Genomic DNA, 14,538 nt, shown 5'->3' on the forward strand with positions numbered 1-14,538 from the left:
CGAGAGATAAAATTTTCGGCAGCATTTGACAGTGATAAGTTCGATAAGTTCGCGGCACTGTGTGTCAAGAAGATTGGTCGCCAAAGTCTACAGAAAAATTTCGCAGTCCAAAAAATGTCACTCGCGACAACGGTGCAAAATCTCGCGAGGATGTGAAGGTGTTCTCCTATTACAAGTATTTTCTTTCTGTGAGAACGATGCATCCAGTCCGCGAAGGTTCCGATGAGGGCAGCGTAATACATGCTAAATAATTTACTTAGCAGTAAATACCATAAAATTCCATGGCACAATTGATGTGGGCTGGGTGAAAGTGACCGTGAGGCGGCAGATGATGATTTTGCATATACTGATGGGCTGTATATCAGTCCGTCGGCGGTTCGAGATACGGTATTTCGCTAGTGACGTTAAACGACTCGAAATAGTGATTCAGGAACTCGAACGTGGGCCGCTTCTCGGGGCTAGCATCCCAGCACTGTAGCATCAGTCGGTAGATGCTATCGGGTAGCGGATGGTTCAATGGTTTCGGCATACGATAGCCCTTGTCCACTTGCTCAATCACTTCACGACCGTGCATACCTGAAAGAAAACATTATGTATGATAAAGTACATACTTAACTCTTTGGTGCCATATTGTCACCCTCCTCGTTATAGCATTGTTTTACTTTATATGCTATAACTTTTTTATTAATAAAGATAAATATATTTGCATTCAATATAGCGTTAATTTAATTAAAATGATGAAGTTAAATAATTTAATTCAAGAAAATTTAAATTTGACTCCAATTTAGTTTATTATTTACTATTTGCAAGCGTTAATATGAATGTTGTTTAATTTGAAACTAATCACAGAAACGGATTGATTTATATTTTGATATATATACAGGGAAGTTAAAAATAACAAAATGTTATATATTTATCTCAAGGAATTGGGTTACTATTGCTTTTTTGGTATCTAACGGTGTATAGTTGCATACATGACAAAAATGTATAGAGATGAACTGAGTATATATGAATAATATGAAACGGAATGAAAAAATTTACCAGGATAAGGAACTTGTCCGTAAGTGAAGAGCTCCATCAGCAGGATTCCGTAGGACCAGACGTCGCTCTTAATGCTGAACCTGCCATAAACGATAGCCTCCGGCGCAGTCCACTTGACAGGGAACCTGCTGCCCTGCTTCGGACAATACTCGTCGTCCTCGATCACCCTAGCGAGACCAAAGTCGCAAATTTTCGCTTTGTTTTTCTCGCCGATTAGTACGTTCCTTGCCGCGAGATCTCTATGTATGAGTTGTTTGCTCTCGAGGTATTCCATACCGGAGGCTACTTGGGCTGCAATGTAAATCAGATCCTCGAACTGCATGTACTTGCCGTCTCCCTTTCGGAGGAAGTCCAACAAACTGCCGTTACACATGTATTCTTGTACAATATAGATGGGCTCCTCTTTCGAGCAGACCGCATATAACGCGACCAGATGCCTGTGTCGGAATTGTTTCATTATGGCTGCCTCCTGTAGAAACGCTTCGGTCGACATGGTCCCTGGACGCAGAGTCTTTACCGCCACCTCAATTTTATTTCGCCACTTGCCGTAATAAACCTTGCCGAAATTGCCGTTACCTAGTTCTGAGATCAGCTGTATCTCGTTCCTATTGATTTCCCACTTGTCGCGCAACTCAGGTCCGAGATCCCACATATCCGGTTGCGGTTTCGGGCAGGGCTTCGAAAGCACGTGACAGAGACCCAACGCGTTTTCTGAATAATAGAAATGCCGTTAAAGATAGAGTTCTCGAACACATACAGCTTATCTTTTTATTTTATTTTTGAAAACCAGAGATTTTTTTATTAAGTTACACACGAAAATAAAATATATCTGTGCATGATATTAACGCAAAGATATTATTTTATAATGTTATATTTATTATTTTATATACTATTATAATTAAATTTAAAACTTACTACTGTATGCCATAACCAGAGCTGGTAAGCTGGAGAATGTTTGATTGGTGGCAATAAAAAAGCCGCCATTATCGAGCGGCTTAATCTTGTAATGTTTCACATGATGACCCCTTCCTTCTTCCCAATCCTTAACAGATAAGCTGTAACCCCGAGGATTGTGCTCGCTCGGCCTCACCAAGAATGTACCGCGAGGATTCTCATCAACCAGTAGCAGTTTGCCCGCCTCCTTACGCGACACATTTTCGAAGAACCAACTGCGAAGATCGTAATATTAGGTACACAATACCTTATCGAGAAGTACAAGGAAAGAAGTCTGAGGGAAGAATAGAAGATAAATGCTCACTCTTCGCTCTCGACCGACCGCTCGACAGCCACGAAGTTCCAAGGGATCAGGCCTTCCTGCAGAGTCGTTAAGTGCAGCACTCTCCACCAGTCCGGCTCGGAATCGTCGAGGACCTCCATTCGGTCGCCTTTCATGAAACTAACGTCGGTACTTTCTCGCGCCGTGTAATTGTACAATGCCACCACGATCTTGTTGGATCTTTGTGAGTGCGCTACATCAGGAAAGAAACAGTACGTCTCGTCAAATTGTTTTTTGAGCGGGAGAGAAATCGAGGAACCCGAACCGGTTAGAAGCGATTTAACTTTAAAAGACTTAGTGCGAACCAAGTTGACTAAAGGACTTCTAATTATTTTCTACAAAAGGCGATAATAATCGGAGGAAAATAATATTTCGTTCACATTTGCATTGAGTTTATATTTCAGCCATTTTATATTTAAAAAATCAAACTCTAGCATAACTTTGAAGTTGAACAAAACTTCATGTATACTATAAATTAGAGACCTTTTTTATTCTCAAGGATAGTAGAGATCTCTTTCTATATCAAGAAATGATCCAATTAAAATTAAATCGGTTCGGGTTAACGACGAAATATTTAAAACAGGTCGAAACAATGACTACTAAATGCTAAGCGGGTTTAATAAAATAAGATTGGGCTACTTGCAAAACAAGATTCTATCTTGGTCCAGACTTGGTCGTTCTACGGAAGCAAAAAAAGAGTAACTTAAAATACACACATGCAGACTTAACAGGCGGATTCGTTTTACGGGGTTGCTGATGCGGTATCTGTAGCTTACAGGGTGTCGGCCTCGGTCGGATAATATCCGCCCGAGCTTGCACGCCTCTCTGATTTGGGTCGGCGGTGTATCGGTCCAAGGAACCTCCATTGCTGTGCTTTGAGCTGAGTCCCGTGTCTGCTTTCTTATAGCCTGAATAGAGAGAAAAATCCGTCTCTCATCAAGGAAGATCAATCCGATGAGAAATATATCTTTTATCTATGCACTAAATACTACAAATTTTAAATAATAAATTCGACTTTTATTCCCCGCCGAGATCGTCATTTTTGTTGAGAAATTTATCCTTTGAGAAACATCAACATGACTCCATTTAATTAGCAGTTACCATTTTATAATACAACTATATACTTGTGTATTACTAGATTCACTTAATTAAACCTACATAAAAAGTGAGACGGATTTTTTAGTTCCTCGAAAAATTAAAGATCGGATCTATTTAATCCAATAATTACAGAGATGACGGAAAGGGGAACTTTAATTCTCTTCTTCTACTGTGGTGTCTTTGACGCAATCATACATATATTATTATTAATTATTACAGTGATAAAGCGATAAATACTTCTACAGTGCATGTTAACGATCATAATTTGACTCACCGATCGGTTGAGACTCTTGCCGCTTGCTGCAACACTTCCCCATGCTGGATCTCTCGTTCCTGGTCTACCTCTGCGCGAGTCCTACGCACCCTCTATCCTGGATACATTCGCGGGGCAAGCCTCCATCGTCTTGTAGAAAACTCAGCCCGGATGCCCAGCGATCGAGTCGGCGACAAGGTTTGTATATCGTACAAACTCTCAGAGTCCTCTCGTCCGTCCACCCATCGCGGGATTATCGGACTCGCCGCTCCTGCAACATAAGGCAGACGAGATCTGTCATGATTCCGACCGAGGATTATTATCGCGACAATAGTCGCAGGATGCAGCGTCACGACGAAGGCCTACGAATTGCAGTCATTTGACAACGGGAAGTTGCTATGCTTCGATGAAGTCGGTGACACGATTGCGAAGTCATCGCGAGGGCAGTGATTAACTACAAGTCAGCGACATCGCGATTATTATCATTTTTATCACTTCTTATTCTCATCACTTTCTGATTATTCAGCTGATGATCGAGCCAATCATCACAATTCTCCAAATAAAATAAGTTTCCTAAAAAAAACTTGGAATATTAGGATAGGTCTGTATAGTTTCTACTATATATAATTTCTTGTTTCAATATTTGAAAAAATTTCAAAACTGACATGATTTTTTTAATATATATTAAATAATATTTAGAGCATAACGATGTACAACTACACTACGTATTATATCGAGATGAGGCAACTTCAGCTAAAATTGCAGAACAATGAGACAACAAAAGGGACGGACGTAAAGATCTAAATCCGCGAAAGCTCGTGGCCAATTTTACCTAAGCGACATATCCATTGCTGCTTCTACCAAGAGAAAATATCCATACAAAAGGAGGAACCAATAACTACGACCACCGGTGCCAAGCCGGCTACCAGCACAGCCAAAGTGCCCTTCCGATTATCTCCATATCATTAAATAGAACGAACCGCCTCGCCCTCACCAACCAGCACACCCGGAGTTTTTAATTAAACAGTTGGGCAAGGGAAAGGGAAAAGGGCCACAGGATTTTCGAGCAGGAAGATATGGGGTGTTCGTTGATGGACGTGTGAATATTACATTTAACGATATATCTGAAATCGGAAAGTATGAAAAGCTTTCTCTTTGAAAAAACGAGTCGAGATATAAATAGTTCTTAGTTTTCAAATGGAATTTAAAAATACAAGTATTATAAATATAGAAAAATACTTTTTACTTAAAAGAGCGAACACGTCAAAATTATATTGATTTTGACTCTATTTTATGAGACGCTAACTAAAAAATAGTATTCCGATAAATTGCGCTTTTTAACTGAAAATAGATAACAGACTTATCCTTTTTTTTTTAATTTTACATAAACTTTAGGATATCTTTGAAATTCGAAATAAATAATACTTAGCGTTAAGATTTTGGAATATACATAATGGAAAAAATGTAGAGCACAATTAAATTTTAGTGTAGGATAGGCAACACGATCGTCCCGATTAACGAATGCGCCTTTTACCGAACACCCCGTGTGCACGGGTTTGAGAAACAATCGTCCGGAATCGATTTGGATGTGGGTCGGTCCAACCCCAGTGCCGAACGCTGCGAAAGCATGGCATACGGCTATACCAGAGTCTCTCGTTCGATCGGCACAACCCGACTACGACTATAGGACAACTCGAGTACACCATCCCTGGTTCCCCTATCCATGATCACGTGTATGTGTCTATGCAACGAGGTAATACATGAGTAGCGAAACGGTCGATATCCTACAACATGTATTCGTATATACTATGAGACGTCACACTCGCCATCCGGTAGAGCTTTTATATAGCGAATAATGCGCTATCGTGGACAAAGACATATTAACGTTAGCATCAGGACGAAACATCCTGATCGTGCCGTCGTTGGCTCCATCCTTCGTAGAAAACTGTTAGATTGTGTGATAGATAGGAAAATAAGACCAACTTGGAAAATTTGGAAAGCTACGAAAACTTGACTTAAGTTCACCAACTTCAGCGCCAAGTTTGATCGAGCGAATTTTTCACTTGTAATCGAAAAAAGAATAACAGCTTTTAAAGTAAGTCTATTTGATATAGAGTTCTGATACAATTGAACTTTAGAATACGGGCTTTAGACAGATTTAATTTAAGATACAACGTGCAATCCACTTAACGCTGCAAATGCTTTGAAGTATTCTTTGAGTGGTCAATTCATAAAATTGTTTCTTTTTATTAATCAACGAAGTGTTTGCAGCGTTAAATGAACCGCGCTTTTAATTATTATTGTGATATATTTAAAAAAAAGTCTAGAATTTTTTTTTATTAACAATATAACGTCTGCATTTTTTGTTTGTATGATTATAAATTAATTGAAGAATTAGAATACAGAGCCACAGAATGTGAATTTCGGAGATCATCATACAGATAACTTTCATGTAACAAAAATAACAAAAAAGTTATATTTGTGCAGAATTATGAAGAGTGTAAGCTTATGATTCGAAATGTATATCCTCTACAGCTTTGACCAAAAAAATTAAGCACCTATATTTTTGCGTCTATCTGAAATTCTTTTATCTGTATTGTTACTTATTACCAGCATTCTACATATATAAGTTTAATAAATTCTTGAAACAAAAAATAATTTATTTATAGCATAATTTATTTAGGATAATTTATTACAACAAATGTCATAAATCAGTTTTGAACTAAAATTTTAAATAATGGTTAATAAGATACTCTTATTAAATCTATTTGGTAACTTACTCTATTCGATAAAAATTTTGTAGCAGAAAAACCTTTTTTATCTAAATAAATTTCACAGTAAAAGATTCTGTTCTTTCTTTGTATACGAAATACTAAGGCAATAGGGTTGAATCATATATATCTTCCTGTTGAAATCCTAGGAAAATCGCTGCCCATTGTTATCACTTTTATTTCCATTTACGATTTCATGATACAACGAAGTGACTCCGGTCCCGCGTGATAAAGTATAAACGACGAACGTTTTAAGAATAGTGCGACAGTGAAAATTTACCGTCCAACGACGCTGTATATGTGGATACTAACCGTAAGGATACATCGTAAAAGCAAGAGCGTTAGTTATTCTCGCCCGATACAAAGTCTCCCTCTTTCTCTCTCTCTCTCTCTCTCTCTCTCTCTCTCTCTCTCTCTCTCCCCGCCTCTCTTTCTCTTCAGGTAATAACTTTGTTGTTTTCCTATACAACGCACGCCGACAACTTCCCACGTCGCCGATATAAAGCCACAAAGCTTAATCGAACATCTTAATAACATTTAAAGCCGACAACGGAACAGCCTAAGCTGTTTGTCGAAGTATTATAAAGTACCTCAAAATCACTGAATACTAATTTAGAGCCGATTTTCCTACACAGTAAAAAAATTTGTGTATTTGTGTTGGAAACGGTTCACTCAAGTTTGTGTTAACAGTTGAATTTTTTAACATATTCGAGTGTTAATTTGACATAATGTGATTATGTTATTTAAAGATTTTTTGTGAAATTGATATTCAATGTTTCTTAGTGTCAAAATGACACAATTTATGAGTAAGTGAATAAGTAACAAAAATAATGTGTCTTAAAACGTAAATTCTAAGACAAATGAATGAAATATATGTGTTAATTTAACATATCATAAATGTTAATTTTCTGAAAACCAATATGTTCCCACGGTTAGTTTACAAATTGTGTCGATGTTATCTTTCTTTGTATTTATTCTCTTATATAATATTTGTGTTACCTTCTAACATATTCATCTTGTGTAAAATTAACTCAAAAATTTGAGTGGACCGTTTGGGACATGCGATTTATGTTAAATTCGACACATTTTTTCCAACTGCGTATAAAATAGCGTGAATAAATCATAAACAGATTTTTTTTAAGTTCTTCAACAACAAATTATAAATAATTTAAATAAAAATCATGAAAGAGATTACCTATTTCTTTTTATCGAAAAAAGAAACTAACTAAAACTTTTATGCTGGGAAAAGTAATTATCCAATAAGCCAATTAAAATGTATAATTCATTACCATAATTACACTTAGCAGTCCATAATGTGATAATATATTCAATTATTTCTATAAAATTTAATTTTTCTAAACTAATTTTTATAACGGTAATAGCTTTCTCTCTTGGTTAGAGCCGTTCAGAGAATACTTTTGCCTTTCAGCCATTAAAGTAAAAAAATGCGTGCACGCTCCCCCGTTGCTAATTTTATTTTCGTACTAATCGATAACGTTTACGCGTCCAAGGTAGACAAAGGAGCAACCACAAAGATTGTGAGGTACAAGGTAGATCATCGCGCGCGTTGAAATTAAAGATAAAAGACCCGGTATGAATCTCAAGTTATCTCACTGACGTTATATCTGAGTGGAAACATAAATGCGTCATCTCTTAGAGCACTGACTAAGTCTGTGCTAACTAATTGCTTCGATTGATGAAACGTCTAATGGAAGTTAAGAATTAATACGTACGAAGATGAAGATCCTTCATAAATATTTCATCCGTTAATAATCATATTAACTTTTTTTTTCTTTACATAAATTATTTTATGTTATAGAAATTATTGCACAAACATATCATGTGTCTTTGGGCATTATTTCTTCTTGCTAGTAAAAACAAACGCATATAGAGATCTACGTATGACTGAAGCTGGAATCTGGCAAGATCGCGTGCTGGAATTCAGAGATCGAATTATAGGATTCAAAACTTCCGTGTGACACATGACAGGAATCGCGATCTGCTATCATACGAAAGGTGCGAATCTTGCGGTTCGATTTCCGATGCCAATCCGGTAGCTGTAATTCGCTTGATTCAAAATTTAAGGTTTAATTTAAGAATCGCCGTCATGCGTTTGAACGTTAAAGAACAATTTAAATCGATATTCTTTATTTATTTCATTGTATTTATACATTCATAAAAATTTATTACAAATTTACGAAAGAAAACAATGTGAATAATAAATTTAACATATCTTTTCATTTTTTATACATGCACATCTTAATAATCCTAATAATCATGTAATAAAAAGAGATTCACAAAGTCTAATATTAATGTTTTTAATTGTTTATAAAATGACTCGCAGAAATGTATCTTACAATTAGTGTTTCCTCCAATTATTACTTTTTTAAATCAGAAAGTGCTACAAGAAGGCTAAATAAGTTGAACTTCGTTGAGCGGTGTATAATTAACGGATTTCCGTTAAAAATCTTTCGTAGTTATAGGAGCGGAAAAACTGCTTGTGGAAAACTCAACTCTCTTTCGCCTCAGTCAATGTTTTTCAATCACGAAGCAAAACGGAAATGCGTTATTGTCTACCTTTTCTCGCTGCTAGATAATACAGACAAGAGTCTCGTTGGACGACAATGCACGTCGTGTTCCAATGTGGAACCGAGAAGACATCCCTGCCTTCACGTTTTAATCCTTCGCGCTATCAGTTCTCTTTCTTGAGAAGCCCGGGATTTTGCCAAGCGTGTAAATCATAAAACATTCATCAAGCTGGCGTGCCGTGACGCCGACGAGGATAAGGTTTTGTTGTGCGGCAAAACGCACACCGTTAGATCCTGTTTTCGCACCAATCCTCCGAACTGAGACAGAGAGAGAGACAGAGAAACAGAGAGAGAAAGAGAGATAGCGACTTGCTTCTTGCTAGATTCTCTAACAATGATATATTAGATCCTGACGCGCCACTTAACAGATAAGTTCACTTGAGAGGTTTTAGTCGGAAATTGACAGCGTTTAAAGCAATATCGCGATAATAATTGTAATTAATAATGATATCAAAGTAATATATTAGAAGTAAATTCTATACTAAAAAGAACATAGAAGATTTATTCCTTACGTAACTTACGTAGCTTATATAACAATCCTTGCAGATATGTGACCATCGTCTTTCGTCCTACATACGAGCGTCCTACATACATAGTGTTGCTCTACATACGAACACAATTGATGGCAACGGTCTCTCAGAATTATGTCAAACAAACCAAGAGACAGTGTCAAAAGCAATAATAAACTTAAACTTTCACTCCGCGGTTCTACATCGTTGCACAGCTAACTAGAGGAAATGTAGGTATTATACTTTATCATTTCCGACATACACACTCACGCAAAATGCCACGCACACGCGTACGCGTATATACATAGAAAAAAATAATACTCTACTGCAGTCGCTGCATATTTTTAGTCGAGCTCGCGGACAATGGAGGATGACAGGTGCTTTCAGGGAATTTAACGAGTACATGCCAGGAAAATTCCCACTGCAAATTAATGTCGCGGCAAGGGAGGAACAGAGATAGAGGAAAAGAGGGAATTTAATCGCGGAGGGTTTATGCGGGGCCTTAGGCAGCATGGGGGCCTGATACCAGGCTGTTTCACGGTCGTTCCCCGCGCGCGAGGACTTAGACGAGAAAAAGGAGGAGGAGGAGGAGGCCCGACCGCCAGCAGCCATGACTGACAATGAGTCACGTAAGCTCCGTGAGTCACGGGTGCACGACGTACCACCTTCTCGGGGGTCGAAGAATAGACGTCGTTAGATGGCACCGATCTGGGAGAGTGAGTGCTCGACGTGAGTGAGGCCGTGCGCGAGTGTGGTGGGGCCCCCCAGGGTACCCGCATAGACAGCACTAGATGAGGAAGGGAGGAGGTTTTAGAATACCAGTTTGTTTTGTTGAAATAACTCAGTAGACATTCATGTGACACAACTACTTTTGATTACAAGTTTGTTAGCCAATAGAACGATAATACTGTAGGTAGAAGTTGTTCGGGTATAGAACGAACGTCATTTACAAAAATCTGAAGACGGAATAAAGGTTGTGAAATAAGAGGGAGGGATATGAAATATTACCAACTAGATATAGTATAACTTTACGTGTCGGATACATGCACACATTTCGTTACCAAATTTAAAGTTCAACGACATTATTTGAAAGCCACAAGGCTTCCAAGCTGGACTAAAATTATAAAATTAATATCAACATATTTCTCAAAATACTTGTAAGAGGATCGCAAAACTTTTACGATAATATAATAAACACTAATGATCATTGACCATTATAACGTGGCAGACTGTGAAAAAGTAATTTTGACAGTTGCCTCCAGAATGCAACGCAAGCTATAATATGTAAGTATAGCGGTATTCAAGAACAACTTTTAGAATTTCACGATTTTTAAAAAAAAAAGAAAAAAATTAGATATTCCTTTTTAAAACTAAATAAAATTCCAGTTGAGTGATATTCTCTCACATCATTTGATTGTACGTACTGTCAATGAGACCTAGATATAAGACTTTTACTGTCGTTATCTCTATACTTATATTTCCTTGTAAAAGAGAGAATCAAATTAAAATTCAAAGAAATCAGATCTTTTTCACTTGTTGGAGACTGGAGATTCCAAAAAGTCGGAGTCTCCGACCGAAAATCGAAAAAATAACAACTGTAATAGAAAGCTTTATCACGCACTTACATATCCTCTTGTCCATCTCCTCGATTACTGACTAGCAATGCGACAAGTGAAAAATAGAACACCAGAAGGATGAACTGTAAAAACGCAAGTAAAGAGATCTCCGGCTCTTAAGTGTTGAGCGTCCTTTTTTGTACACAAGATAAAGATATATGACACGATGTAATATCGCAGATAGAGTCGCCGTCAGGATTGACACTTATTTCTCTCTTTACTTGCGATAATCTCTACGAGTTTATTTCCGTGTGAGTCAGTCATGACAATGATGCTTTAATAGCTAAAGTGTTGAAAGCATTGCGTATGTTTCTTTGTAAAGACATGAATATTATATCTCAATGCATTTAATTGTGATTTATATTGTAAAAAAAGAATTCTCTTTTGATAGGGATGACTTTTAGGAATTATTTTTCCTCTTTATTTCAATAATCTCTACGAGTTTATTCCCGTATCGGTTATGAAGATGATATTTAATAACTGTTAATGTATTGAAAGCGTTCAGTACGTTAATATTTTCTTGTTAAGACAGAAATATTATATCTCAACAAATATAATTATGATTTATATATTGCAGTTTTTTTTATTATTATTTTAGATTACTTTTCTTTAATTAAATACTTACAAATAGTAATACGCCAAGTAGAATAAGGAAGCTCGTATGTTTCGAGACCCTAGGGTGCCATTCTTCACTAGATTAAGATATTGGTAGTAAAAAAATGAATACAGTAGTGCTGAAGGGTCTTGTATAAAATACATGTTCATTCCATACGCCTCCTTGCTTTCCGTGAATTACGTACCTCAGTCTGTTGGAGCGGTAAATCGCTTTACTTCTCTCATTGCTCGCGCCGCGCCAGACTATTCGATTTCATTTTTTTCCTTATCCGCTCGATATAAGCGCGGGGAAAGCCGTAGAACGCGTTTTGAGATATACTCCAAGGCCTCGTCCGGCAGTTAAATGGGATCGACTTCGCCTCCATTCGTTTTATATCCTTGCCAGCCTGCTTGCCTACCTGCCGCCATCGCCGTGCATTGCCCGACGTGTTTCGCCAACGTATATTCTTCCTCTGTGAAACCAGACGCTCTCTTTGGCTTTATCTTCTACACAGGAACGTGGAAAAATCGAGGAAAGCGAAAAATCTGAGAAACAATTGTGCCCGGCAATGATTCACGCGGAATTCAAGACTAAATCTCTTTTAACACTTTTAATCCGATAACGGTATTTAATTGTAAACGTTGAAAGTTAATTTAAATTTTATGTTTTATATATAAAAAGTAAATTAAAAGATAAAACATTCAGCTTTATCATTTGCTTTATGTCTTTCATAAGTTTAATTTATACATTGAAGAGACTTAAAATATTGTGCAAGAAATTGAAATCATGCTCAAGAAATATTTTAATTATGTTCTGGTTAAAAATAATTTAAAAATATCTGGAGCATATATATTTTAATTTTTTCCACAATCATAGTATTTTTTATAATAGCTATCTAAATTGTATTATTATTGAGCCATTCATAAAATGATTTATTCCAATATTTATTAGCTTTTAACGTTTCTTTTATTATTAAAAAATTTAAGATGTTGATAAAATATTTATATTGTTTACTAATATTCGAAAAAATTTGAAAGTTTATTATAATTTGTTATAAAAATTCTTTTACTTTTTTTAAATAACTTTTAAACTCTTTTACTTTTGTTAAATACATAACTACAGGGGGCTTGTGGCATTTGACGTTTAAAACTCGCAGTTTCTAGGAGCGCATATTCCGGGAGAATTATAAACGACTGGATGACCAGCCTTCCAAGAGGATATTAAGGATTCAGAGAGTACCGCATGGCTCGCCGCACGTTCAGGCATATACATAGATGTAAGGAAAAGCCATTATATTGCGCGTTACGATCTACTACCAGCGGCCAATAGTTCTACACAATATATACAGAAGCTGGAATACTCCGAAATTTCGCTTCCTCTGTAGACACTAAAATCTACGAAGCTCGTTACGAGCTATCATCTTCGACGCATCGTTACACTTTACGTGTTAATCGTAAAGCTTAATAAATTGCCCGCAAATTACCTGTATAATAAGATAAGAGTGTTCCAGATCGAACGAGCCGCCTTTACATCGTCTTAAATTCCGTGGAAATTACGTTAAACGTATCGTAAAAAGAGTATTGGCTGAATTTCTTAATTAAGCAGGATGTAATTGACAGTCATTTAAGAAAGTAATTTGATTAAGTGACAGAAAGTAATCATGGAACAATAAAAATAGTAGAAAATATCCTATTTTCGATTGAAGCGGATCTTGGTATTTAATAATGTTCATAAAATAAGATTCTTTCTATTAATTGATTTATTCTTATTGATCCAATTTCTACTTATAATTACAGAACGTCGTAAAATCTCGAGTGAAGTTTCCTATAAGCAAAATGTTAAGAAAAAATATTTATCATACAATGATAAATTTTACATTACAATATTCGATGTTTTAGTTTATATAACTAAACCTAAAATAAAATTATCTATCAAAAATCTATCAAAAATTGTCTTCAGCTAAATAACAAATAACGTTACATTACTTTTCGATGATTTATAGCAAAAGCCTATTAGAGTGAAAATTCCTATATTTTTTTTAACAATACAACTTCAAATTTCATAAAGATATAACATCACATAATGCAAAAAATTCTAAAATATTATATATAAATTTCTACAATGTTCTTTTCTGTTCACATTGCACAGTGCATGATTAGTTCAATATTCAAATAGGAACAAATAATAATTTCGTCGCTTATAAATTCTCGATAATCGACAGACTTCCATTTCGAATTATTCGCACATATCAAGCCCGCACGAATCGGTTCAAATAATCATTAATAATTTAAAGGTCTCCACGGTCGATAAGCCGTATTATCCCGTCATTGCGGTCGAACGCTTAAGAATGGACTTTCACATACCGCCGGTATCGGCGGTCCCAGATCTAATCGCGGCAAATCTTATGCGCAAGCATAAGCGGGCAGGCGTGCAAATGCGGCCAATGTCGAGAAGGTGTCGACACGGCACTTTGCATTGCGTTGCAGCACGCATGTGACGGTGCGCCCGTGCAGACGCGTTAAATCGATCCCTTTACCCAGACTCGAGTGTCACGATTAACTTCACGACAACGAGCAACGAGATACGCGGGGAGAAAGGATGCAGATAAAAAAGGGGAGAACGATCGAGGACGAAAGGAAAGCCTCGAGCAAGGACAGAATTAGCGCGTAACGATAAGAAGTAAGAAAAATGTAGATACGAAGTGAAAAATCTTCTAAGCGCTTTCTCCGTTTATTATATAAAAAAATTATCTTTGAAGAAAATTATTTTTAGGGAAATGACTAAATGATTA

The 14,538-nt window shown here is 36.6% G+C and overlaps 1 protein-coding gene across 2 annotated transcripts in view; it reads right to left on the reverse strand.

Moving 5' to 3' along the window:
- Positions 1-6: 6 nt before the first annotated feature.
- Src64B (Tyrosine-protein kinase Src64B) overlaps positions 7-14,538 on the reverse strand; it is a 41,839-nt gene continuing 27,307 nt past the window's right edge. The window contains exons 2-7 of one of the 2 annotated variants that reach the window (XM_018449759.1): positions 3,690-3,939; positions 3,094-3,225; positions 2,300-2,510; positions 1,957-2,210; positions 1,042-1,752; positions 7-576 (exon numbers count right to left, since the gene is read on the reverse strand). In XM_018449759.1, the coding sequence (XP_018305261.1) occupies positions 362-576; positions 1,042-1,752; positions 1,957-2,210; positions 2,300-2,510; positions 3,094-3,225; positions 3,690-3,732 (1,566 nt within the window). In that variant the 5' untranslated portion in view covers positions 3,733-3,939 and the 3' untranslated portion in view covers positions 7-361. Of the gene's footprint in view, positions 577-1,041; positions 1,753-1,956; positions 2,211-2,299; positions 2,511-3,033; positions 3,226-3,689; positions 3,940-14,538 lie in introns of both variants that reach the window. The other variant, XM_018449758.1, reaches the window with a different exon arrangement.

This window comes from Mycetomoellerius zeteki, unplaced genomic scaffold (assembly GCF_001594055.1).
Source record: "Mycetomoellerius zeteki isolate Tzet28-1 unplaced genomic scaffold, Tzet1.0 scaffold25, whole genome shotgun sequence".
Lineage (NCBI taxonomy): Eukaryota > Metazoa > Arthropoda > Insecta > Hymenoptera > Formicidae > Mycetomoellerius > Mycetomoellerius zeteki.